Source organism: Trematomus bernacchii, unplaced genomic scaffold, assembly GCF_902827165.1.
Source record: "Trematomus bernacchii unplaced genomic scaffold, fTreBer1.1, whole genome shotgun sequence".
NCBI classification, from domain to species: Eukaryota; Metazoa; Chordata; class Actinopteri; order Perciformes; family Nototheniidae; genus Trematomus; species Trematomus bernacchii.
Window position 1 is genome coordinate 838,847 of NW_022987728.1, and position 24,615 is coordinate 863,461.

Below are 24,615 nucleotides of genomic sequence, written 5' to 3' on the forward strand. Positions count from 1 at the left end.
TATTTTATCTTGCGGCTGCTTTTTCACTAACATGCATTGACTATATGCAAAGAATGGAATTATAAAACAGGATTTAAAGATTAGAATATGAAGAAATTATGGAAAGACTGTATTGTGTTGCATCATGGGAAATTGAGTCCTTACGAGTTTGGGAGCTGGACCCCCAAAATGTATCTAAGTGTCGAACCACTTTAAATTAAAAATATTATAAACGGACAAATTCATCTATACATAAACGCAAGGATATATAGAAAAAGTACTTAATATAATAACATAAAACACCTTCATGTGTCCGTATGTCTTCTTCCCTTTCCCCTTTTGTATGCTCTGCACAACTTGGCCAAACGAACTTCCGTCATGTCTGGCTTTGCAGCTGGAATCCTTCAGGAATACTAAACAGGACAGTGACGCTTGATTGGTGCTAAATGGGCCTTGCATGGTCGATGGACACACACACACACACACACTCACACTGTCTGTCTGTGTGTGTGAGTTGAAGCGGCTGCAGCTGATTGCTCAGTGTGGTAATCAATGTCTCAAACAAACAAACAAGTCCGTATTGTTCACAAACACATACACACCAAAGCAAATAGACAGTGTGTCATTTATATACACACTTGCAAAAGCACACACACACACACACACACCAACACACGCAGAGCATGGATCTATAGCTGCAGTGTTATCCATCAGACTGGTACTTGACTGCATTGATCTCCACGGCTGGCTGACACACACACACACACACACACACACACACACACACACACACACACACCTACGCTCGAGAACAAGCACAATGTTCTCACACCATTTAACTTGACAATGATTATAATAATGATAACAATCATGATAAAAGATGATGTGGATGGTAATTTAGCAACTTTTTATCTCTGTGGATACTTGCACACACACACACACACACACACACACACACACACACACACACACACACACACACACACACACACACACACACACACACACACACACACACAGTCTGACTTTTCAGGCCCACAATAAGACAGCGATGAGGTAAATGTTCTTTGGACGTGAACAATGATTGTTATCACTCTAATAAAATCACGTTGTCCAATAAATCTCAGCAATTGTTACAATTCTTGTCGACATCACCCTGGTTCACACACCATTACTGTGCTGTACGCCATTATACACACACACGACCTCATTCACATGGCCTGATTATGTCTTGTTAAGCATGTTCGTGGTGGAAAACGTCTGCAAGAGATGGAGGAAGACCTGTAGAAGACAAACATGCCTGCAACCTCCTCCCTTAGTGGAGCTTGCAATTTGATATCCTGTTAGTTCTGTCTTTAATCACAAAGTTTCCATGACTTTCCATATCCGATCCAATTATTCAACACTAATCTGACGTCTTGTATTTATCTAAAATGTGGGGATGGATGAGGTAACAAGTCACATTTTTGTAATTTAGATTAATTTGGCTTGTATTGTGTCTTGGCTCTTTGTCTGCATTGGTGATTAAAACAAGTGGTAATTAAACACTGATAATATATGAAGCGAGAGAATGTCATATTTGCAGGTGTGTGACATAAACAAAAATGGCACAGCACAATATATCAGGCAACCAAACGTATAACAAACAAATGTATAAGAATGGTTTAATATCCATGGATAAAATGGAACGATAAGTAAGAAAATGACATGGAAGATGAGATAATACGGACTCAATCAGGACACACAAACACACACACACACACTCACACACACTGTCGAGAGAATATGACATTCAAGGCCAACTCAATCAAAGTTACCGCCTGAGGCTATCTCTTTGCAAAATTGGAAACACACACACTCGCTGATAAAAGCACACATGTACGGTAACATACACACACATTGATGCCAGACATCTTCCCACAGACAGTTTAATATGAGCTGTGTCATCTCGGCCTTCATGAATTGGAAAAAGGGATTGACGGTGATCATTTAGTTGGAATAAATAAGAGAAGTAAATTGAACATTTCTTAGGTCGATCTGCTCTGCCCTCAGATATATGAGACCAGCATGGACTCATTTAGCTGAAGACACCTTTTGAATCGTAAAACCTTCTATTTCAAAACATGTATCAGCTTCTACTGATGCGATATGCATTCATTGTAAAGCTCAAAAATACTTAATCAATCCCAGGGGCAATTTTGGTTTCTTGGTGCAGCCGACAACACCATTAGCTTGTCATTTATTAGCAAGTTAGCATGTTGCCCGTGATTAGGGGGGGGGAGACACATCTCATATCTGCTTTTTCTCCATAAACCTGAACCCAGCTCTCCACTTGTGCCTCTTTTGGTTTACACTGCATCCTCTGTGTCCTTCTACAGATTTATGTGAGGATAGCAGTTCACTATGCTAGCTAGCCGGCTTTAGCGAGATTAGCTTCTCTCTGGTGTAAACGTAGCTTTGGTGTGAATGCAAGAGCTGCAACTCAACGCGAAAAAAATGAAAGATATCTCTCTCTAGAAGGAAGGTTAAGAGAAGGCACAGCCAGTAATAAGTTACTAATATAAGTTATTAACAGAAAAGTAACAAGTAAGGTCAAATAGGAAAGCTAATATTTTAAAATAGTACAAATCTAGCAGGAGCAACTGCAACAGGCTGCACTAGAAGTAATAATAATCCTCAGTAATCCATGAAAAGCTCACTTTCTGTCTAGTTTGCATTATGAAAATGAGTGTATCAGCTGTTTGTATGCACCACATCAAACTGGATTAAGTGAAAATACATGTTATTAAAAGAACAACATGACCTCACCATGCTTTCATAAACAGTGTTAGCTGTGGACTCGAGTCTCTCAGCGTATATACCAGAGAATCCAACACAGCCGCGAGCCAGCTGAGTAACACCACCTGTGTGTGTGTGTGTGTGTGTGTGTGTGTGTGTGTGTGTGTGTGTGTGTGTGTGTGTGTGTGTGTGTGTGTGTGTGTGTGTGTGTGTGTGTGTGTGTGTGTGTGTGTGTGTGTGTGTGTGTGTGTGTGTGTGTGTGTGGGTGGGTGGGTGGGTGGGTGGGGGTGTGTGTGGTGTGTGTGTGTGGGTGTGGGTGTGTGTGTCATGCAATAAGTGTTTGACCTCTGAAAAGTTATGCAAGCTACCTCCCACTCAACACACACACCAACCAGCGAGTGATTCACGAGTCCACATGCATCACATACGTGCAGCTCATCCTGCGAATTAGACATGAAATTAAGGTGTGTGTCTGTGTCTGTGTGTGTGTGTGTGTGTGTGTGTGTGTGTGTGTGTGTGTGTGTGTGTGTGTGTGTGTGTGTGTGTGTGTGTGTGTGTGTGTGTGTGTGTGTGTGTGTGTGTGTGTGTGTGTGTGTGTGTGTGTGGCTGCAGGGTTTGTCCTCTGTGAAGAAAGGACTGTTCTTATAAATAGCCACAGACGTAGTAAGACACAGAGAGACGGACTTTGCAGTATCTTAAGAAAGCTGACACAGCTGGAAATGAAACCACACCGATGTTCCTCTGTTGCATATTGCATTTCAATTTGCTATTCATCTGGACAGACTAACCTTTAGGGAGGATGCATCTCCTAGAAACAGGAGAAAAGAGCTGCTGCAGAAGACTTTTTAAACTTGTTTTCTGACACTAAAGCCCCTTTTTCATTTGGAGACATGCAATTGTAATATTGAGAGGAAACTTTATGAACAATATTGATTATTAACAAAAGGTTTATGAACTTAATTCCATCTGCAACTATGAATACAGATGGTGGGTGATTTTATTTGACATGTTGGCCTTTTTTTTTTTTACGCATGATTAAATATCTTCTTTTCCCAAGTGTACATTTCCTGCTGGTGTGTAAAATGTTGCCAAGACAAGATTATAGTCCAAAAATCTGCTAATTAGGCGTATTCATTCACACCAGATTAAGCAAAGGTTAAGCCACTCATTTAATTCTCTGGCAAATTGCTCCCTGCGGTATTTCTGTAAGTTACATCAGCACGCCGGACAGTTAAAGGGGACCTATCATGCAAAATGCACTTTTGTACGTCTTGTATACATGAATATGTGTCCCCGGTGTTCCAGGGAACTCACCAAGTGTCAGAAAACACAACCCTCTCTATTTTCCTCCATACCCAAATCTCTAAAAAAGGGGCTGCAACGGATCTGATAAAAACTGATCCAGATTTGAACACTGTCCTGACGTCAGGACGGTGGCGCTACGGCTATTGGGCCAACTCCACCAATCAGGAGGAGAGAGCCACGGCCATTGCTGTTCGAAAGCGCTGGAGATGCTGTAGTACATATGCCAGGCCTGTAGGTGGTGCTGTTCTCACAGAATCTGCCCTTGCAAAAACAGGGGTAAAAAAGTGCAATTTGAGCGAAATGAGGCATGGCTAAAATGCATGATCTGTTTGGTATTTTGAAAAAAAAAAAGTATAAATATGCCTTATATAGGTATGGTCCTACACTATATTATTCAAATATAGCATGATAGGTCCACTTTAAGTTAAGAGATAAGTCAGGAGGATTTTATTCCCCGTGACCCAAACTGTTCCAAGCAGTGAGCCAAAAACACTCAACAGCAGCTTCACACTGTGTCACACTGAGACTGACTGTGACCTTTGACCTCTCTGTGGAGGGAGAGAAACAGAAGAAGGGTTTCAACAAAGAGAGCATCACCGAAAACATGTCTCATCGTTGTTAGCTTTACACATAGTGAGGTTATCTGTTTTCTGCAAGATCAGCATTTTACTTACACATGATGAGATTTAGTAGTTTTCGTAGTAGTTTTTTTTAAGCTTTATTTCACACTGACTAGAAGATGGTGTTAAGAGCTGGGATTGAACCAGCAACCTTCTGTTCAAGAGCCCACTTCTTTTACCGTTTGGTTAAAAAGTTAGTAAGATGCAATAATACATATTGCTAGTAATAAAACATTTGACTGAGAAGCTGTGTGACTTCATACAACACAAAAGACACAGCAATTAGTTAGTACCTTGTCTTTCATACACACATCTTAAGCCCTTATTGTCCACTGAAGCTGATGACGTTCAGCCGTTCATGCTCTATCATTAAAAGTGGTGCATCATCAGTATAACTTGAACCTCTTCTTTCCCTCGGTCTCCAGACTACGCCTGGCCCCTCCCCAGCGCCCTGTGTCCCATCTGGATCTACCTGGACGTGCTGTTCTCCACCGCCTCCATCATGCACCTGTGCGCCATCTCTCTGGACCGATACGTGGCCATCAGAAACCCCATCGAGCACAGCCGCTTCAACTCCAGAACCAAAGCCATGATGAAGATCGCCGCCGTGTGGACCATCTCTATAGGTCAGAACCCATCATATTTCATAGTTTAACCAGTTGAGCCCTGAGCCTGTTTTTCAGGCCTCAGGCTCGAAAATGATATTCCCAGAACAATTGACTATATCTTAATTTCTAAAAGGGTTAAATTAATAATCTTTTTTCTCAAAGTAATGATAAACCTGTGAGTTGGATGTAGAAAAGTCAGAATCAATATAGAATTTTTTTATTTTAAAGTAAATTCAGATTGAACATAGTAAAAAAATGTAAATTATAGTGTCCGTCCAAAAAAACAACATTACTTATAGTGAAAACCACCCTTGAATGATGGGATAGTAGACTAAAAGCTTTAGGAATCCAAACTATAACATATAATAAGTACCCTGTATCAAGGTTGATGCAAAAAAAGTGACATTTGACCTTTTTAGAGAGGTTTAGCACAAAGAAACCACTTCTGGGGTCATTTGGGTGGATTTTCCATATCTCTGGCCCCCCTCGGTCGATTTTGATGGTTGACACCTCTTTTTAACCGTTAGAGCCAATAGAATCGAGGGGAAGTCCCTAAAATCCATCTAAACATTACCCATTGGTGAATAGAGTGATGCGTAGCCTGAATGCCCAAAACCGGAAGTTATCATAGCAGCTAATATGAAATCTCCGTTATTGACATAAATATGAAGATGGATTATCAGTAATCATTTTAAAGGGAACAGACACATTGGATTAACCTATGGATTAACCTTCAGCAGCGTGTTTATCATTTGAATGCCATTGAACACAACTTTTGATCAGAACAACAGCAACGGTAAGACTTATTTTCCGATTTGGTCCCGTAAATTTTGTTGTTGTTTGTTGTCGTTTCGCCGCGAATCTGTGGAATCTCAGTTTGCTAATCGATATTTTGTTTGTGCAGATCCGATAAGTAATAAGGGTATTTTATCATGAGTTCTGTGCTAAGTGCGTTAGCATTCTTTCGCTCAGGGCTAATTCAGAGCCTTACCGGGGGCATGGGGCTTAACTGGTTAAGATGCATTTTCTGATTCCTAAGATATACAATTCTAGTAATCAATAATAATAAGAATCAATTTTATTTATAAGCGCACTTTTCATTGTGCTTTCAAGTGCTACAGAGTAAAATGGTTGAAACAAAACAACAAAAACAAATAAAACAACAAAATAAAAGCAGCAACGTTTACGCCGGCATGTAAGTAAGTCAGTAAGTAAGTAAGTAAGTAAGTAAGTAAGTAAGTAAGTAAGTAGGTAAGTAGTAGGTAAGTAGTAGGTAAGTAGTAGGTAAGTAAGTAAGTAGGTAAGTAGTAGGTAAGTAAGTAAGTAGGTAAGTAAGTAGGTATGTAAGTAAGTAGGTAAGTAGTAGATAAGTAGTAGGTAAGTAGTAGGTAAGTAAGTAAGTAGGTAAGTAAGTAGGTAAGTAGTAGGTAAGTAGTAGGTAAGTAGTAGGTAAGTAGTAGGTAAGTAAGTAAGTAGGTAAGTAGTAGGTAAGTAGTAGGTAAGTAAGTAAGTAGGTAAGTAGTAGGTAAGTAGTAGATAAGTAGTAGGTAAGTAGTAGGTAAGTAAGTAAGTAGGTAAGTAAGTAGGTAAGTAGTAGGTAAGTAGTAGGTAAGTAAGTAAGTAGGTAAGTAGTAGGTAAGTAGTAGATAAGTAGTAGGTAAGTAGTAGGTAAGTAAGTAAGTAGGTAAGTAGTAGGTAAGTAGTAGGTAAGTAAATAAGTAGGTAAGTAGTAGGTAAGTAGTAGGTAAGTAAGTAGGTAAGTAGTAGGTAAGTAGTAGGTAAGTAGTAGGTAAGTAGTAGGTAAGTAGTAGGTAAGTAAGTAAGTAGGTAAGTAGTAGGTAAGTAGTAGGTAAGTAAGTAAGTAGGTAAGTAGTAGGTAAGTAGTAGGTAAGTAGTAGGTAAGTAGTAGGTAAGTAAGTAAGTAGGTAAGTAGTAGGTAAGTAAGTAAGTAGGTAAGTAAGTAGGTAAGTAGTAGGTAAGTAAGTAAGTAGGTAAGTAAGTAGGTAAGTAGTAGATAAGTAGTAGGTAAGTAGTAGGTAAGTAAGTAAGTAGGTAAGTAAGTAGGTAAGTAGTAGGTAAGTAGTAGGTAAGTAAGTAAGTAGGTAAGTAGTAGGTAAGTAGTAGATAAGTAGTAGGTAAGTAGTAGGTAAGTAGTAGGTAAGTAAGTAAGTAGGTAAGTAGTAGGTAAGTAGTAGGTAAGTAAGTAAGTAGGTAAGTAAGTAGGTAAGTAGTAGGTAAGTAGTAGGTAAGTAAGTAAGTAGGTAAGTAGTAGGTAAGTAGTAGGTAAGTAGTAGGTAAGAGTAGTAAGTAGAGGTAAGTAGGTAAGTAGTAGGTAAGTAGTAGGTAAGTAGTAGGTAAGTAGTAGGTAAGTAGTAGGTATGTAAGTAAGTAAGTAAGTAGGTAAGTAGTAGGTAAGTAGTAGGTATGTAAGTAAGTAATTAAGTAGGTAAGTAAGTAGGTAAGTAAGTAAGTAGGTAAGTAAGTAAGTACAATTTATTTCTAAAGCACTTCTCCCAGACATAGTCACAATACACAATATAAACATAGAATAAAATAGAATAAAAGCACACAAGTTACCCAAACGCCTGCCGAAACAGAAACGTCTTTAGATGACATTTAAAAGAGTCTACAGCAGTCACAAGCATACCTAAGTAGTTCACACTTAATCCATAATGGCTGGATTTGCATGAAGGCTTTCAAGAGGAAGAAGCCGATTGATATCTGGGGATTTTCATGACCTGTTTTGCCCTAAAAAAAGAATAAAGCTGAGCTCAACTAATTAAAAGAGACAAACTATTGATTTGTAGTCAATGTGAACACTGTGGAGGCTCAAAAGGTGGATTTGGGTGAAATGTCCTTTTACTATTTTTGGGGAAACTCCTTTTACAACTCCCCGACAAGATGTGGTTCAAATCCAATCTGTGTTAGGGAGTTGGTGATTCAGGGTTATGATCAGAGTTGGGTGTAACGCGTTACTGTAATAATATTACTTTTGTCGGTAACGGAGTAGTGTAACGCGTTACTTTTATAATTCAGTAATCACACTAAAGTTACTAACATTGCCCCGACACGCGTTACTTTGTTACTTTTATAAAATCAGTCATAATCACACTGACAGACAAGAGGGGTTTCCGCCGCAGGTTTATATGTACGTAATCTGCGCGACTTGCACGTCCACATATCCACGTGCAGTGCTGCATAAACATGGCAGAGTCAGCGATAACTTTCGAGGGGTGGAGGTATGCCCATTATTTTGAGTTCGTCCGAAGAATAGTCAGGAATGTGACGGTGAGGTGCAAACTGTGTCCAGGCCAGAAGCTGTTATCCACTGCTGCAAACACCACGTCAAACCTCAACAAACACCTGCAAAGAACACATGCTAAGGTGAAGCTAATAGCTAAGGACCCCCGAACCCAGAGTGAGGATGTTGTGAGTGCGCCGCCGCAAGAATTTGGAGGACCGGTAACCAAAGCAGAGATGGACAGGCTTGTAGCATCCTTCATAGTAGAGGTAATGTTGCCCATTTGCACAGTGGAATCACCATCGCATCGTTCAGAGATATACTGCGCAAAATACAGATAGCAGGAGACAGAGGACAGCCATAGTCAGAGCTATCTGGATCAGTCTTATGCGACAATGGAAACTGAACTAAAGAGAACATTTGAAACTTTAGCAGTCTGCGTGATCTGCCTGTAGGGAGGGGCTGGCCGGCCCTGCGAGTAAAGTAACGAGTAAAGTAACGAGTTACTTTATGTAGAGAGTAACGAAGTAGTGTAATATATTACTTTTTTTTAAAGTAATATGTAATATATTACTTTTTTTTAGTAACGACCCCATCTCTGGTTATGATCATTTCTGAGGCGGGATTTCTCTGGTTTTATTGGATTTCTTTTTATGGTCCTGTTAATTTGTCCACACAGAAAGTTATTAGCTGTTATTACATTTCATGACTTTTTTGGTCTCTGCAAAGGTCCAAGAAGCATCTACAGACTTTCTGAAACTGTCTGTTGACGCTCAAAGCGAGAAGTGATTTGCATCAAATACTTCTATAATCTCTAGAGGGGATCGCAGCACTTTTCATATTCATCTTTATCAGCCGAATAGACAATGATATGGAATTAATTATTCACACATCTGGAAATGAATGGCTATTAGCATTAAACAGGAGATAAAACACTGCTTGCATACAGAGATGTATAAGGATATACATATTCATTCCGATTTTTGGATGATGTAACCAACACTGTGAATCAGACAGGAAACGGAGATTAATGAAGCAAAATATTGAGTCTGAAACAAGTTTAATCTCATTGGAAATAGTGTAGAACGTCCACTAGCATTCCCCTGCAGCTCTTCAATTCAATTATATATATACTATAAGTTTATTTATATATAATTTGTTTTCTTCTCAAGGCTTTCTGATAGTTAAAATCAGCCTTAAACTAATTTGAAGACTCATTGAAGAGGCCTTATTATGCTTTTTGGGGTTGTCCCTTTCCTGTGTGTGTGTGAGGGCATTATAGAGCCCCTTGTCCTTGTTGTAACTTTTCTCGATCTTTAAATCATATTGCATGATCTTCATCAACACAACATTTGAGTTGTTATTTAATTTATATGTATGCCGCACTTTAACAACATCTCGTCCATGTTTCCTTGATCTACAAAGTTTGTTTCTAACCTTGTTAACAACAGCCTCACATTCGATCCCATCACAAGCTCTGATAAACAGTAGGGGAAAAAAAGTAATCACTATAATTTCCTCTTTGTCCTGTCTCCAATGTCCCTCATCACTGGGTGTCCCTTCCCTGCCCCCCTGCCCCCCCCCCCCCCCCCAATTGTTAGAGCAATCTATTCTGCTATATATAATAGCCTTGGGAAATCAGTGAGTCGTGTGTGTGTGTGTGTGTGTGTGTGTGCGTGCGTGCATGTGTGCGTGCGTGCGTGCGTGCGTGTGTATGAGTCTCTCTGAGGAAAAGTGTTGAGGGATCAGATGACTTTTAAAACTTCTCCAACTCTCTGTCTGACCTCCGGCTCCTGTTGGGCCGTTTTGTGCCCCTTTAAGGCCCAGGAGGGCTTCCATGTCTTAACACGTGCTGCCACACACACACACACACACACACACACACACACACACACACACACACACACACACACACACACACACACACACACACACACACACACACACACACACACATACACATACACATACACACACACACACATATACACACACATACACACACACACACACACACATACACACACACACACACACACACACACACACACACACACACACACACACACACACACACACACTCATATATACCCGGTCATATCATTAGTCGGACTTCCTCTTACCCTACAGAGTCTGCCCTATGCTAAGTCATTAGCATAAACCCCCCCTGGCATACCGTAGATTCTCCCTGATGTTCTCCGGAAGAAGTCCTATATTTAGGATATTTACTTAATCTGATCCTTATGTGGGATTTAATACGAGTGACCGCACTAACCTGATAGTTGCATTATATACATTGTCTAGTTTGTTGGTTAAAGCATGTCATCTTAAGAAAACACAGAATAAAGTTGACAATTTTCGGTCTCGATAGCGGCATTGAAGATGGAGATGATTGACACCTTAAGATATAAAGGCACACACTCGCTGCTGTCTGCTTTTAAATCCTAAGCAATCCCTATTTTCATTTCTTTGACCCCTCAAAACCGCAACATTTGGCAATGATTGAGGTCTGAGAGGGCTTACAGCGATCAATGCTAAAGGATTAGCGTGGAAACATCCAACAGAAGACGTATTAATTCTCCATGAGGAGATTTTCCACCATCTAGTCCTTCCTCTTCAGACCACTTCAAACTCATGCATCTGCTCGAGCTGAAGTACCAATCTAGATATAACAGTTTCCTCTTGAGTGGCACATTTTGAAATGCAGAGCGAGCGGCGAGCTCAAAGTACCTCGGTCTGTTTTGGCCGCTCTTTTAAAGCCATATTGTAATAATGGACTGTTTTTAAGACGTTGGCATGAGACCAAATCATGTTTTTTCTCACATCAATGAGAACAACTAGTGGAGAAAACTGATTACCTTGCCTTAAGACGCGTGTACTTCTTCTAATTTCAACACTTTATGGAGTCATTCTCGTGTTTTGCAGCAAGTCGAGTACATTTTTCATGCGTGTGATTTGTTTCAGTTCTACATTTCTGCTTAATAGTGGCTGAATTTACCAGTCGACAGGCTCGGCGTACCTCTCATTTTTCCTATTTCCACTAATGTATTCACCAATCCCTCTCACAACACACTGGTTTTAAGTGGATGAAGTCAGCGAGGTGGATCGTGTTTCCTGTGCATTCACACGGCTGCTCGAAAATCAGAAAACAGCAGATGGTTGTAATTATTTGATCTCTTTGTGTTGTGCATTTAAAAACTGAGAATCACTCTCTGCTATCTTCAACGTATCATCACTTCCTGCAGACATCTTCACGAGTGAGAGAACATCTGGTAACAAATCTTGTAAAACTACCTGAAAGTGGAAAGACTTCACTTTTGAAAGAAGAGGTATCACAGACTTTCTAGTAGATATAAGAAGCTGAATTCAGAAGGTTTAATACTTGGAATTGATTGGCTAACGATAGCTAACGTTTGCACACTTTGGCAGCAAAAAGCGCGTTGTTCCGTCCATGAATTCAATGAATTAACTTCAATTGAAAGAAATTATATAAGAAGTATTGTTTTCATGTGAAAATGCTGTTTAAAAACGGTAGGATCCCTTATTATTAATTGAGGTGGGGAGGGGGATTAAAAGTTATTTAAAATTCTTCCTCCCATCCTGGATATTCTTTTGATGGTTACCTTGATTTTAAAAACATGACTTGGATCCCCCCTGGCAATATTAATATTTAATTTGGTTTCTAACCTTTATTTAAAAAAGCTGTCTGAATCCCGTCAGAGAAGAGAACATATTTATTACCTCTGCATTTTCTCACCCCTTCCCTTCCGCTGTAATAATTCATTTTCAGTCCCCTTACAAGCAAATCCCACAAAACAAACATCCACAGCGACGATCTCTCCTCAAGATCACATTTACTCTGTTGACAAACGTGTAATGTGTGTACAGGAAAGCATCGAGGTGTTATCAGTGTCGAAACAGACGTACAGTGTGAGCAGGGAATCAAGAACAACAGATACATATCTCTGATGAAAAGACATTTACATTGTTTTTTCGTTTAAACCAAAACAACAGAGTACAGAGTTGTTTCGCTGGGACAGAACAACATGATTGACACTTCAAGGTTCAGTTTTACATCCTCTCCAGAGAGGGCAAACGTACACACATCCTTTACTCAAGTAGAAGTACAGATGTTTAAAAGTACTCTGGTAAAAGTAGAAGTACTGACTAAACTTCAGAAGAAGAAGTATGGGCTTTGAAATGTACTTCAGTAAAAAGTACCCATAACTAGCAGCTGTTTGAAAGAGTACCTGACCTCCCTTTATATTAATAGAACAATAATGTCATTGTTAGCTAATGAATGTTTCCATGCTGAACAACGGCAACATGACAACGTTTTCATTGGTCCCTCTTCTTTAGAGAAGACCAGGAAATGATGGATACACGGATCGTGTTCAAATCAATAGGCACGCAATGACTCTAAATAATAATGATCACGCCACCAAACACACATTCAAACTAAAGGAACCAGCCTGTTTGGAAAATGTGAGAAGTAGAAAGTATAGGTATTTGTGTTCAACATGTAAGAAGTAGAAAGTACAGGTATTTGAGTTCAACATGTGAGAAGTAGAAAGTACAGGTATTTGGGTTCAACATGTAAGAAGTAGAAAGTACAGGTATTTGTGTTCAACATGTAAGAAGTAGAAAGTACAGGTATTTGTGTTCAACATGTAAGAAGTAGAAAGTACAGGTATTTGGGTTCAACATGTAAGAAGTAGAAAGTACAGGTATTTGTGTTCAACATGTAAGAAGTAGAAAGTACAGGTATTTGAGTTCAAAATGTGAGAAGTAGAAAGTACAGGTATTTGTGTTCAACATGTAAGAAGTAGAAAGTACAGGTATTTGTGTTCAACATGTAAGAAGTAGAAAGTACAGGTATTTGTGTTCAACATGTAAGAAGTAGAAAGTACAGGTATTTGGGTTCAACATGTAAGAAGTAGAAAGTACAGGTATTTGTGTTCAACATGTAAGAAGTAGAAAGTACAGGTATTTGGGTTAAAAATGTAAGAAGTAGAAAGTACAGGTATTTGGGTTAAACATGTAAGAAGTAGAAATTACAGGTATTTGTGTTCAACATGTAAGAAGTAGAAAGTACAGGTATTTGTGTTCAACATGTAAGAAGTAGAAAGTACAGGTATTTGGGTTAAAAATGTAAGAAGTAGAAAGTACAGGTATTTGGGTTAAACATGTAAGAAGTAGAAATTACAGGTATTTGTGTTCAACATGTAAGAAGTAGAAAGTACAGGTATTTGGGTTCAACATGTAAGAAGTAGAAAGTACAGGTATTTGGGTTAAACATGTAAGAAGTAGAAAGTACAGGTATTTGTGTTCAACATGTAAGAAGTAGAAAGTACAGGTATTTGGGTTCAACATGTAAGAAGTAGAAAGTACAGGTATTTGGGTTAAACATGTAAGAAGTAGAAAGTACAGGTATTTGGGTTAAAAATGTAAGAAGTAGAAAGTACAGGTATTTGGGTTAAACATGTAAGAAGTAGAAAGTACAGGTATTTGGGTTAAACATGTAAGAAGTAGAAAGTACAGGTATTTGGGTTAAAAATGTAAGAAGTAGAAAGTACAGGTATTTGGGTTAAACATGTAAGAAGTAGAAATTACAGGTATTTGTGTTCAACATGTAAGAAGTAGAAAGTACAGGTATTTGGGTTCAACATGTAAGAAGTAGAAAGTACAGGTATTTGGGTTAAACATGTAAGAAGTAGAAAGTACAGGTATTTGTGTTCAACATGTAAGAAGTAGAAAGTACAGGTATTTGGGTTCAACATGTAAGAAGTAGAAAGTACAGGTATTTGTGTTCAACATGTAAGAAGTAGAAAGTACAGGTATTTGGGTTAAAAATGTAAGAAGTAAAAAGTACAGGTATTTGGGTTAAACATGTAAGAAGTAGAAAGTACAGGTATTTGGGTTAAAAATGTAAGAAGTAGAAAGTACAGGTATTTGGGTTAAACATGTAAGAAGTAGAAAGTACAGGTATTTGGGTTAAAAATGTAAGAAGTAGAAAGTACAAGTATTTGGGTTAAACATGTAAGAAGTAGAAAGTACAGGTATTTGGGTTAAAAATGTAAGAAGTAGAAAGTACAGGTATTTGGGTTCAACATGTAAGAAGTCAAACTAAAAAGTCGTCAGAAAAATAAGTAGTGGAGTAAAGTACTGATACCAGAAGAATGTACTTAAGTACAGTAACTAAGTATTTGTACTGCACTACTTCCCACCCCTGCTCTTCCCACCTCTTCCCCCGCAGTCCTTCACATCCGGCTGCTTCTGAGTTATAGACATCCTCTGTTTTCCAGCTGCCGGTTCCTTGACCCCTCGATAGGTTCTGCTCCGCTACATGCTGCCATGATTGAGGTCTGAGAGGGCTTACTGCGATCGATGCTGACGGATTAGCAAGGAAACATCCGACAGAGGATCCTTGCCTCGTTCCCTCTGGTGTAATAACACTTTGACTCAGAGGTGGTTTCAATCCATCTTCACTTTAGGTCCACTACGACCGCAGCTTACAAAACAGGACATGATATCACTGTCTATGCCTTATAAACACTCTTTAGTCTTTGATTGTGTTCACTCAAATCTATTTACCCTTCTCACTGTTTTATTAAATACAGTATAGCTTTGAAATGCTCTGGAATAACTTGACTCTATACACTTATATTAAACATGAAACAACCTCCTTGTTTCCTTCTTTCCTCATCGGTTTACTTTAGAAGATAGAAACAAGTATGCAGGAGGTGAAACAAGGAGGGAGCGAAAGCAACAAGGAGGAAAGAAGTTACCAAGAAGGTAGCTGAGGAAACAAGGATTGAGTGATGGAAACAAGGAGGGAAAGAAGTATCCAAGAAGGTAGCTGAGGAAACAAGGATTGATTGAAGGAAACAAGGATTGAGTGAGGGAAACGAGGAGGGAAAGAAGTATCCAAGAAGGTAGCTGAGGAAACAAGGATTGAGTGAAGGAAACAAGGAGGGAGGGAAAGAAACAAGGAGGGAAGAAGTATCCAAGAAGGTAGCTAAGGAAACAAGGATTGAGGGGGGGAAACAAGGAGGGATTGAAAGAAACAAGGAGGGAAGAAGTATCCAAGAAGGTAGCTGAGGAAACAAGGATTGAGGGAAGGAAACAAGGAGGGATTGAAAGAAACAAGGAGGGAAGAAGTATCCAAGAAGGTAGCTGAGGAAACAAGGATTGAGGGAAGGAAACAAGGAGGGAGGGAAAGAAACAAGGAGGGAAGAAGTATCCAAGAAGGTAGCTGAGGAAACAAAGATTGAGTGAAGGAAACAAGGAGGGAGCGAAAGAAACAAGGAGGAAAGAAGTATCCAAGAAGGTAGCTAAGGAAACAAGGATTGAGGGAAGGAAACAAGGAGGGAAAGAAGTATCCAAGAAGGTAGCTGAGGAAACAAGGATTGAGTGAAGGAAACAAGGAGGGAAAGAAGTATCCAAGAAGGTAGCTGAGGAAACAAGGATTGAGTGAAGGAAACAAGGAGGGAGGGAAAGAAACAAGGAGGAAAGAAGTATCCAAGAAGGTAGCTGAGGAAACAAGGATTGAGTGAAGGAAACAATGAGGGAAGGAGGGAAAGTAACAAAGAGGAAAGGAAAGATTAAATGTTTGTATTTCCGAGGAATCACATTTTCATAAATATATTGATTAATTTGAGTTAGGAGTTCTCTATTTTGTGTGAAGTGCGTGCGTGCGTGCGTGCGTGCGTGCGTGCGTGTGTGCGTGTTGAGCGCTCTCTGGATTCACAGAGTGAGCGAGAGCCGCTTTGGATTCAGTAAATACCTATTATCACCTGAGGGAGGGAAATGAGCTTCATTTTAAAGTTTCAACAGCACTGAGTGAAGTACTGCTACCTGTGTGTGGCTGCCAAAGGGTACATTGTAAATTATGTCACATAACGTTACCCATCATGCACTGCTGCACCTTCAAGGGTCCATCTTAATTAAAAAAAATACTTACTTACTTAGTGGCTTCCGGCTATGCAGGTGGCTCTGGGATGAGATGTGTGCCTCTTTTCTTATATATTTAGTATTCATAGACTTAAATACATCACAGCATCATCTCTACAAAGTCCTCGAGTATTCTGGGTAATTTCCACACTCTACATTGAGATGAGTTTTCATTATACTGCATTATACATAATAAAAAGTCCCAAAGGCAAGGTCTGTTCATTATCCACAGACACTTTCTCCGGAAAAAAGATATTGCTGTTGAATTTTTTTAATGTAATTCCTCACTTGAAAACAAAGCTATAACTCACAAATCTGACAAGTAAAGCCAGTACAGAAGTAGGGTTGCAAAATTCCGGGAATGTTCAAAGATGGAAACTTTCCATGGGAATAAACTGGGAATGTTCTAAATGTAAGGTTGGCTCTTCATAGGGAACTTAAATATATTTGGGGAACTTATATTTGAGCATAATCTTGACTAAAACAAACAGATGCCATTCAAGTACACTTGAATATCCATGCCATAGCACACTGCTTACTATTGAGACCACACCCCCTACAGGCACTGTGCATTCCTCCATCACATGCACACATGATTTTGAGAAGACTGGATCACACTTTTGAGCCCAAAGCACGACAAATGAAGCCACATCTTTTCATTTAACATTTTGAATGGGACTTTGTGGGGATTTTTGGATGGGGGGGTGCATTTTTGTTCATTTTTTAATGAGTGGGGTTGGGGGGATGAGTAATATTTAACTCAACATTCCTGTTTTCGTTCTTCAATTAAACAAATAATTGTTCAATAAAATAATTAAAACTTGTTCTGTTCTACTTAAAACATTTTTTTAATTTTGCATCGAATATTTCCAAAATTCCCCAGCTTAACTTCCCATGGAAACTTTCCGGAAACTTTCCGGAAATTTATCGGAAAGTTTCCGCCCCTTTGCAACCCTATACAGAAGTGCCTTACACTCAAGAAAGATGTTGGATTGTGTAGAAGACTATGAGATTACTTGGTAATCATCTTCTTAATGAGTTGTTGCTTGTTTCAAGTCTTTTTTAATACTGAGAAGTAAAGCCAACATGTATAAGTGCCTCAAACTTAATAAAAGGATAAGTCACATTGTTTAGAAGTCTATGAGCAAATAATCCTACTTCTCACTTGTTTATAACTCAGTGAACATGTTCCTAATGAGTTGAGCATGGAGTCTATGTTCTGCTCACAAACCTAAAAAAAGGTCTTTCTTCACGACTAGATGCTACTTTTTTAGCCGACCCAGACCACTGGAAAGTCTCATTAGTCAGCACATTTTACACTTCACCGTTTCTTTAAACATCCACAGAGGTCAAATGTTTACAATCTATACTACCAGATGGATCCTCCTGGGTAGCGTTTGGGCGTTCGATTGCAACGATCTCATTAGGAGAGCTGCTCCGCTCCAAATTGCGTTTTAACGTTGGCTTGGTCACCCGCTGAGTAACAAATGTACAACCCAGAGAACAAACAAACAAAGTCAAATTTAAAGATTTAATAGAATTGCAGACGGCTTTAAGCAAAAAACTGAAATTTAAAGACAAGAAATAAACAAGAAAGTAGAAAATATACATGTTGAATTTACAAATTAACAATAACAAGATATTAAAGCAAGGTATTATATTTACATAAGTATGTGACAGATGGAATATTAAATATTAGACTGAATACATCAATGTCAAATGTACAGTGGAGAGAACAACTATGGAGCAGAGAGTTCTCTTCCAGCCAGAGGTGACTTGTTGGACAGAGTTATTGCAGTAGGCAGGAATAAACAAATAAATAAATAATAATAATAAATGAATCACGACACGTCTCTGACACGGATCAGAGACGTCCCGACTTGTCTCGGAAACACTCCCGTTGCTAAGGGCTCGCAATGTGTGACCTGGAGTAGCTTTTCTCCTCAGTCTGCTCCGCTGAAACAGATCCCAGGTGAGCAGCGAAAAACACTCTGACCGGAAAAAGCTCTTTGAAATCAGAAGCGGCACATTAGGCTCGCTCTCAGCTCAGTCTTTTGTTGGCTCGATGCTATGGAATCAGTTTTGTGCCATTAAAGGTCCCACGTCAAGGCCATTTCTACTGATCATAATTCCATTGTTGAGGTCTACTAGAATACATTTACATTGTTCAATGTTCCAAAATCACATTGGTTTCTCATACAGCATCTCTCCTACCCCCCCCCCCCCCCCCCCCCCCCCCCCTCTCTATGAGCCCACTGTGCTCTGATTGGTCAGCTCGCCCACTCTGTTCTGATGAGTCCACCACCGTTACAGCGGAGCATCAGTGATTATGTGTTTCAATGGCGTCTGTTAGCAACCAGGAAATGACCCCAGTAATGACAAACAGATGAGAATGCTGCGTGGGGTCTGGGTGCCGTGTTGGCGGGACGTTGCGCCCTTTGAGGCTCGAGAAGCGGACAGTGTGTTAGAGTTTTACTCGCTACACGGTGTACTTTGAGGGTTTGTGACTCTGCTCACCGTTTACATGCAGAGAAAGCTACATAACACACAAGGGGACGGGTAATAACCAGAAAAGCATATGACGGGACCTTTAAGAGAAAGCAACACTTTCTCAGAATCAAGCAAAACTAGGAGTTTAAAAAAAACTGAGTCAAGCTAAATAAATGCAATTTCAAAAGTAAAACTATAAGTTGCAAACACATCATTTGTGTAATCATGTAAACTATTCTTTTTGTTTGCAGTTCTCTTTGCTTCTTTCTCAATGATCAGACTTTTGCGCCAAACAACAGCACCAGAGCAACATGAACATCCATTACTCTCTGGTTCAGATTCATCAGCTGTGTCTCTATATCCCCCTCTAATATGTTGTATTGCTCTCATTATGACGTGCTCTCATGATATCTTCAATTAAAACAGATTGAGTTTTAACACTTAATGCTAATTTGTGATGAAAACGATGTGTTTGTTACAGGTGTTCGGGACCGATCACGAGGAAGTGATTAAGCATTTTACAGCCATGATTTTTCTGTTTCCAAGAGGTTTATTTGTTTACAATATAACCTTGAGATGTTTTGGATGGTGGAGAAACAATTTAAAGCATCATTTTCTTTTAGATATTGATAGTTTGCTTCATAAATAATAAAGCTATTAAACTGGAAATATGCCTGGAATATTGGAAAACTAGGACAATAAGATTTCCAACATTTGATCATTTTTGTCACATTTCGTTATTCACTGACTAGATGATGCATATTTGTTACAATTTTCTGCTATTCTACAGAGAATTGGTCACCACTGTAGAACAAGGACCTGTGAAGAATTGTGTACATTTTAATATATATATCTTACAATGTGGTTCTGACATTTAATAAATGGGAAATGTGAAAATAAGTTCTCTATTTATTCTTAAAGTGGACCTATCATGCTATATTATAATAATATAGTGTAGTACCATACCTATATAAGGCATATTTATACTTTTTTTTTTTCAAAATACCAAACAGATCATGCATTTTAGCCATGCCTCATTTCGCTCAATTTGACAATTTCTAGCTCTGTTTTAGCAAGGGCAGATTCAGTGAGAACAGCACCACCTACAGGCCTGGCATATGTACTACAGCGTCTCCAGCGCTTTCGAACGGCAATGGCCGTGGCTGTCTCCTCCTGATTGGTGGAGTTGGCCCAATAGCCGTAGCGCCACCGTCCTGACGTCAGGACAGTGTTCAAATCTGGATCAGTTTTTATCAGATCCGTTGCAGCCCCTTTTTTAGAGATTTGGGTATGGAGGAAAATAGAGAGGGTTGTGTTTTCTGACACTTGGTGAGTTCCCTGGAACACCGGGGACACATATTCATGTGTAAAAGACGTACAAAAGTGCATTTTGCATGATAGGTCCCCTTTAAGAGACTCCTTTTTTGAGCTGATTACGCTATAATCACCCCATGGTTACAGTATGTATATGTTTGACGTCATATACATTTAGATATTCTACCCTATGATTATCTTTGTGTTTTTGCCCAATTGTTATCATGTTTTTTTTCAGGATATTTTCTCTGTTAAGCAATATACTATACAACAAGATTCGTTTTGGTTTTAAACGATAGACTTTAATTCCTTTCCCCCACTCTTCCTCTCCAGGCGTGTCGATGCCCATCCCGGTGATCGGCCTCCACAACGAGGACAAGGTCTTTGTGAACGGCAGCTGTGTCCTCAACGAAGAGCGCTTCATGCTGATTGGCTCTTTCGTGGCCTTCTTCATCCCGCTGGTCATCATGGTGGTGTCGTACTGCCTCACCATACAGGTATCTTAGTCTCTGTTTGCCCTCTGAACACTTCACAACCCCCTGTGTTTCTTCCTCTTAAAGGTCACCTATTATGCAAAATCCACTTCTTCATGTCTCTTCTACATCAACATGTGTCCCCTCTTCTTCATGTCTCTTCTTCATCAACATGTGTCCCCTCTTCTTCATGTCTCTTCTACATCAACATGTGTCCCCTCTTCTTCATGTCTCTTCTACATCAACATGTGTCCCCTCTTGTTCATGTCTCTTCTACATCAACATGTGTCCCCTCTTCTTCATGTCTCTTCTACATCAACATGTGTCCCCTCTTCTTCATGTCTCTTCTACATCAACATGTGTCCCCTCTTCTTCATGTCTCTTCTACATCAACATGTGTCCCCTCTTCTTCATGTCTCTTCTACATCAACATGTGTCCCCTCTTCTTCATGTCTCTTCTACATCAACATGTGTCCCCTCTTCTTCATGTCTCTTCTACATCAACATGTGTCCCCTCTTCTTCATGTCTCTTCTACATCAACATGTGTCCCCTCTTCTCCATGTCTCTTCTTCATCAACATGTGTCCCCTCTTCTTCATGTCTCTTCTTCATCAACATGTGTCCCCTCTGTGGAAAGAGACTCTGAAAGTTTCAGGAACAAAGATTCTCTCTCTTTTTGTCCTGATCCATTTCTATAAAAACCTGTCTGAAAATGAGCTGATCAGATTTTGGCCACTTTATGATGTCATAACGATGTGTTGGCTTGTGTAACCATTAGCCAATCAGCAACCAAGGTAACCCCCCCCACCTTATCACCTGAATCTCCTCCTAGAGCACCATTGAGTTCTTTGTAACCAAATCTCTCTCAGAGGGGCGTGGGGAGGGGCTCCTTATTTTCATCTAAAGTAACAGACAGAGAATCAGCACTTTGGAAACAGGGCTGAAACAGAGGGGATTATGGGTAATGCTGCAATGATCTGTTTGGTGTTTGGAGCCAAACACTTCAGAGACATGTTTTGTATATATCTGAGACCTACAATATATTGATGAAAAACAGTATAATAGGGGACCTTTAACCCCTCTCCCTCCCTCTCCTCTCCAGGTGCTCCAGAGGCAGGCCATTGTCTTCCTGTGTGAGTCAAAGACTTCCTCCCAGCAGCCTTTGCACCCACCAGCGATCACATTGCAGCCTCCAGCCAGCACCTTCTCCCTTCCTCAGATCAACACCATCTCTCCGTCAGACTCGCAAGGTGAACCCTGTTTATTTTAACCCTATATGTTTTATAATTGTTAAACTGTGAGTGCCACAAGTTTTTAGTAGTGGAGTTGTATGACCCTTATGATGTGCCGTATGAAGAAGTACTCAGATACTTAAAGAGGCCGTTATATGTTTTTCGGACCCCTCTCTCACAGAGTTGAAGCCCCCTCCTCGTCAGAGCAGACGCAACACGTTGAGCTGTCTGAAGGCAGCAGAGCCCGGCCTGCTGCTCCGCGCCCCCCAGCCCGACTCCATCAGCATCGCGGGCGGCTCCGAGGTGGCGTCGCAGCTCAGCTCTCCGGCAGCGGGACACGGGCGCAGCGACACCTCGGGTTGCCACGGGCGACGAGGGATGATGCAGGCCATAAAGAACGAGAGACGGGCCTCAAAGGTGAGAATGGGTTGTAGTTTTAGGTGTTTAAGGTGCAGAAAACAGGTGGTTTCATCAGAGATGGCAAAAGTACACACATCCTTTACTTAAGTAGAAGTACAGATACTCGTGTTTGAAAATACTCTGGTAAAAGTAGAAGTACTGACGTCTTTACTCAAGTAAAAGTAAAGAGGGCTTTGAAATGTACTTAAGTAAAAAGTACCCATAACTAGCAGCTGTTTTAAAGAGTACCTGACCTCCCTTTATATTAATAGAACAATAATGTCATTGTTAGCTAATGAATGTTTCCATGCTGAACAACGGCAACATGACAACGTTTTCATTGGTCCCTCTTCTTTAGAGAAGACCAGGAAATGATGGATACACGGATCGTGTTCAAATCAATAGGCACGCAATGACTCTAAATAATAATGATCACGCCACCAAACACACATTCAAACTAAAGGAACCAGCCTGTTTGGGAAATGTAAGAAGTAGAAAGTACAGGTATTTGGGTTCAACATGTAAGAAGTAGAGAGTACAGGTATTTGGGTTCAACATGTAAGAAGTAGAGAGTACAGGTATTTGAGTTCAACATGTAAGAAGTAGAGAGTACAGGTATTTGGGTTCAACATGTAAGAAGTAGAAAGTACAGGTATTTGGGTTCAACATGTAAGAAGTAGAAAGTACAGGTATTTGAGTTCAACATGTAAGAAGTAGAGAGTACAGGTATTTGGGTTCAACATGTAAGAAGTAGAAAGTACAGGTATTTGGGTTCAACATGTAAGAAGTAGAAAGTACAGCTATTTGTGTTCAACATGTAAGAAGTAGAAAGTACAGGTATTTGAGTTCAACATGTAAGAAGTAGAAAGTACAGCTATTTGGGTTCAACATGTAAGAAGTAGAAAGTACAGGTATTTGTGTTCAACATGTAAGAAGTAGAAAGTACAGGTATTTGGGTTCAACATGTAAGAAGTAGAAAGTACAGGTATTTGTGTTCAACATGTAAGAAGTAGAAAGTACAGGTATTTGTGTTCAACATGTGAGAAGTAGAAAGTACAGGTATTTGTGTTCAACATGTAAGAAGTAGAAAGTACAGGTATTTGAGTTCAACATGTAAGAAGTAGAAAGTACAGCTATTTGGGTTCAACATGTAAGAAGTAGAAAGTACAGGTATTTGAGTTCAACATGTAAGAAGTAGAAAGTACAGCTATTTGTGTTCAACATGTAAGAAGTAGAAAGTACAGGTATTTGAGTTCAACATGTAAGAAGTAGAAAGTACAGCTATTTGGGTTCAACATGTAAGAAGTAGAAAGTACAGGTATTTGTGTTCAACATGTGAGAAGTAGAAAGTACAGGTATTTGGGTTCAACATGTAAGAAGTAGAAAGTACAGGTATTTGGGTTCAACATGTAAGAAGTAGAAAGTACAGGTATTTGTGTTCAACATGTGAGAAGTAGAAAGTACAGGTATTTGGGTTCAACATGTGAGAAGTAGAAAGTACAGGTATTTGTGTTCAACATGTGAGAAGTAGAAAGTACAGGTATTTGGGTTCAACATGTAAGAAGTAGAAAGTACAGGTATTTGAGTTCAACATGTAAGAAGTAGAAAGTACAGGTATTTGGGTTCAACATGTAAGAAGTAGAAAGTACAGGTATTTGTGTTCAACATGTGAGAAGTAGAAAGTACAGGTATTTGGGTTCAACATGTAAGAAGTAGAAAGTACAGGTATTTGTGTTCAACATGTGAGAAGTAGAAAGTACAGGTATTTGGGTTCAACATGTAAGAAGTAGAAAGTACAGGTATTTGAGTTCAACATGTAAGAAGTAGAAAGTACAGGTATTTGGGTTCAACATGTAAGAAGTAGAAAGTACAGGTATTTGTGTTCAACATGTAAGAAGTAGAAAGTACAGGTATTTGTGTTCAACATGTAAGAAGTAGAAAGTACAGGTATTTGTGTTCAACATGTGAGAAGTAGAAAGTACAGGTATTTGGGTTCAACATGTAAGAAGTAGAAAGTACAGGTATTTGTGTTCAACATGTGAGAAGTAGAAAGTACAGGTATTTGGGTTCAACATGTAAGAAGTAGAAAGTACAGGTATTTGAGTTCAACATGTAAGAAGTAGAAAGTACAGGTATTTGGGTTCAACATGTAAGAAGTAGAAAGTACAGGTATTTGGGTTCAACATGTAAGAAGTAGAAAGTACAGGTATTTGGGTTCAACAT

The 24,615-nt window shown here is 39.5% G+C and overlaps 1 protein-coding gene across 1 annotated transcript in view; it reads left to right on the forward strand.

Moving 5' to 3' along the window:
* htr2cl1 (5-hydroxytryptamine (serotonin) receptor 2C, G protein-coupled-like 1) overlaps window positions 1–24,615 on the forward strand; it is a 33,812-nt gene that overhangs the window by 3,974 nt on the left and 5,223 nt on the right. Inside the window, exons 2-5 of the mRNA XM_034145572.1 lie at window positions 5,108–5,308; window positions 20,622–20,785; window positions 21,864–22,011; window positions 22,175–22,410. Of these exons, the coding sequence (XP_034001463.1) occupies window positions 5,108–5,308; window positions 20,622–20,785; window positions 21,864–22,011; window positions 22,175–22,410 (749 nt within the window). The remainder of the gene's footprint in view (window positions 1–5,107; window positions 5,309–20,621; window positions 20,786–21,863; window positions 22,012–22,174; window positions 22,411–24,615) is intronic.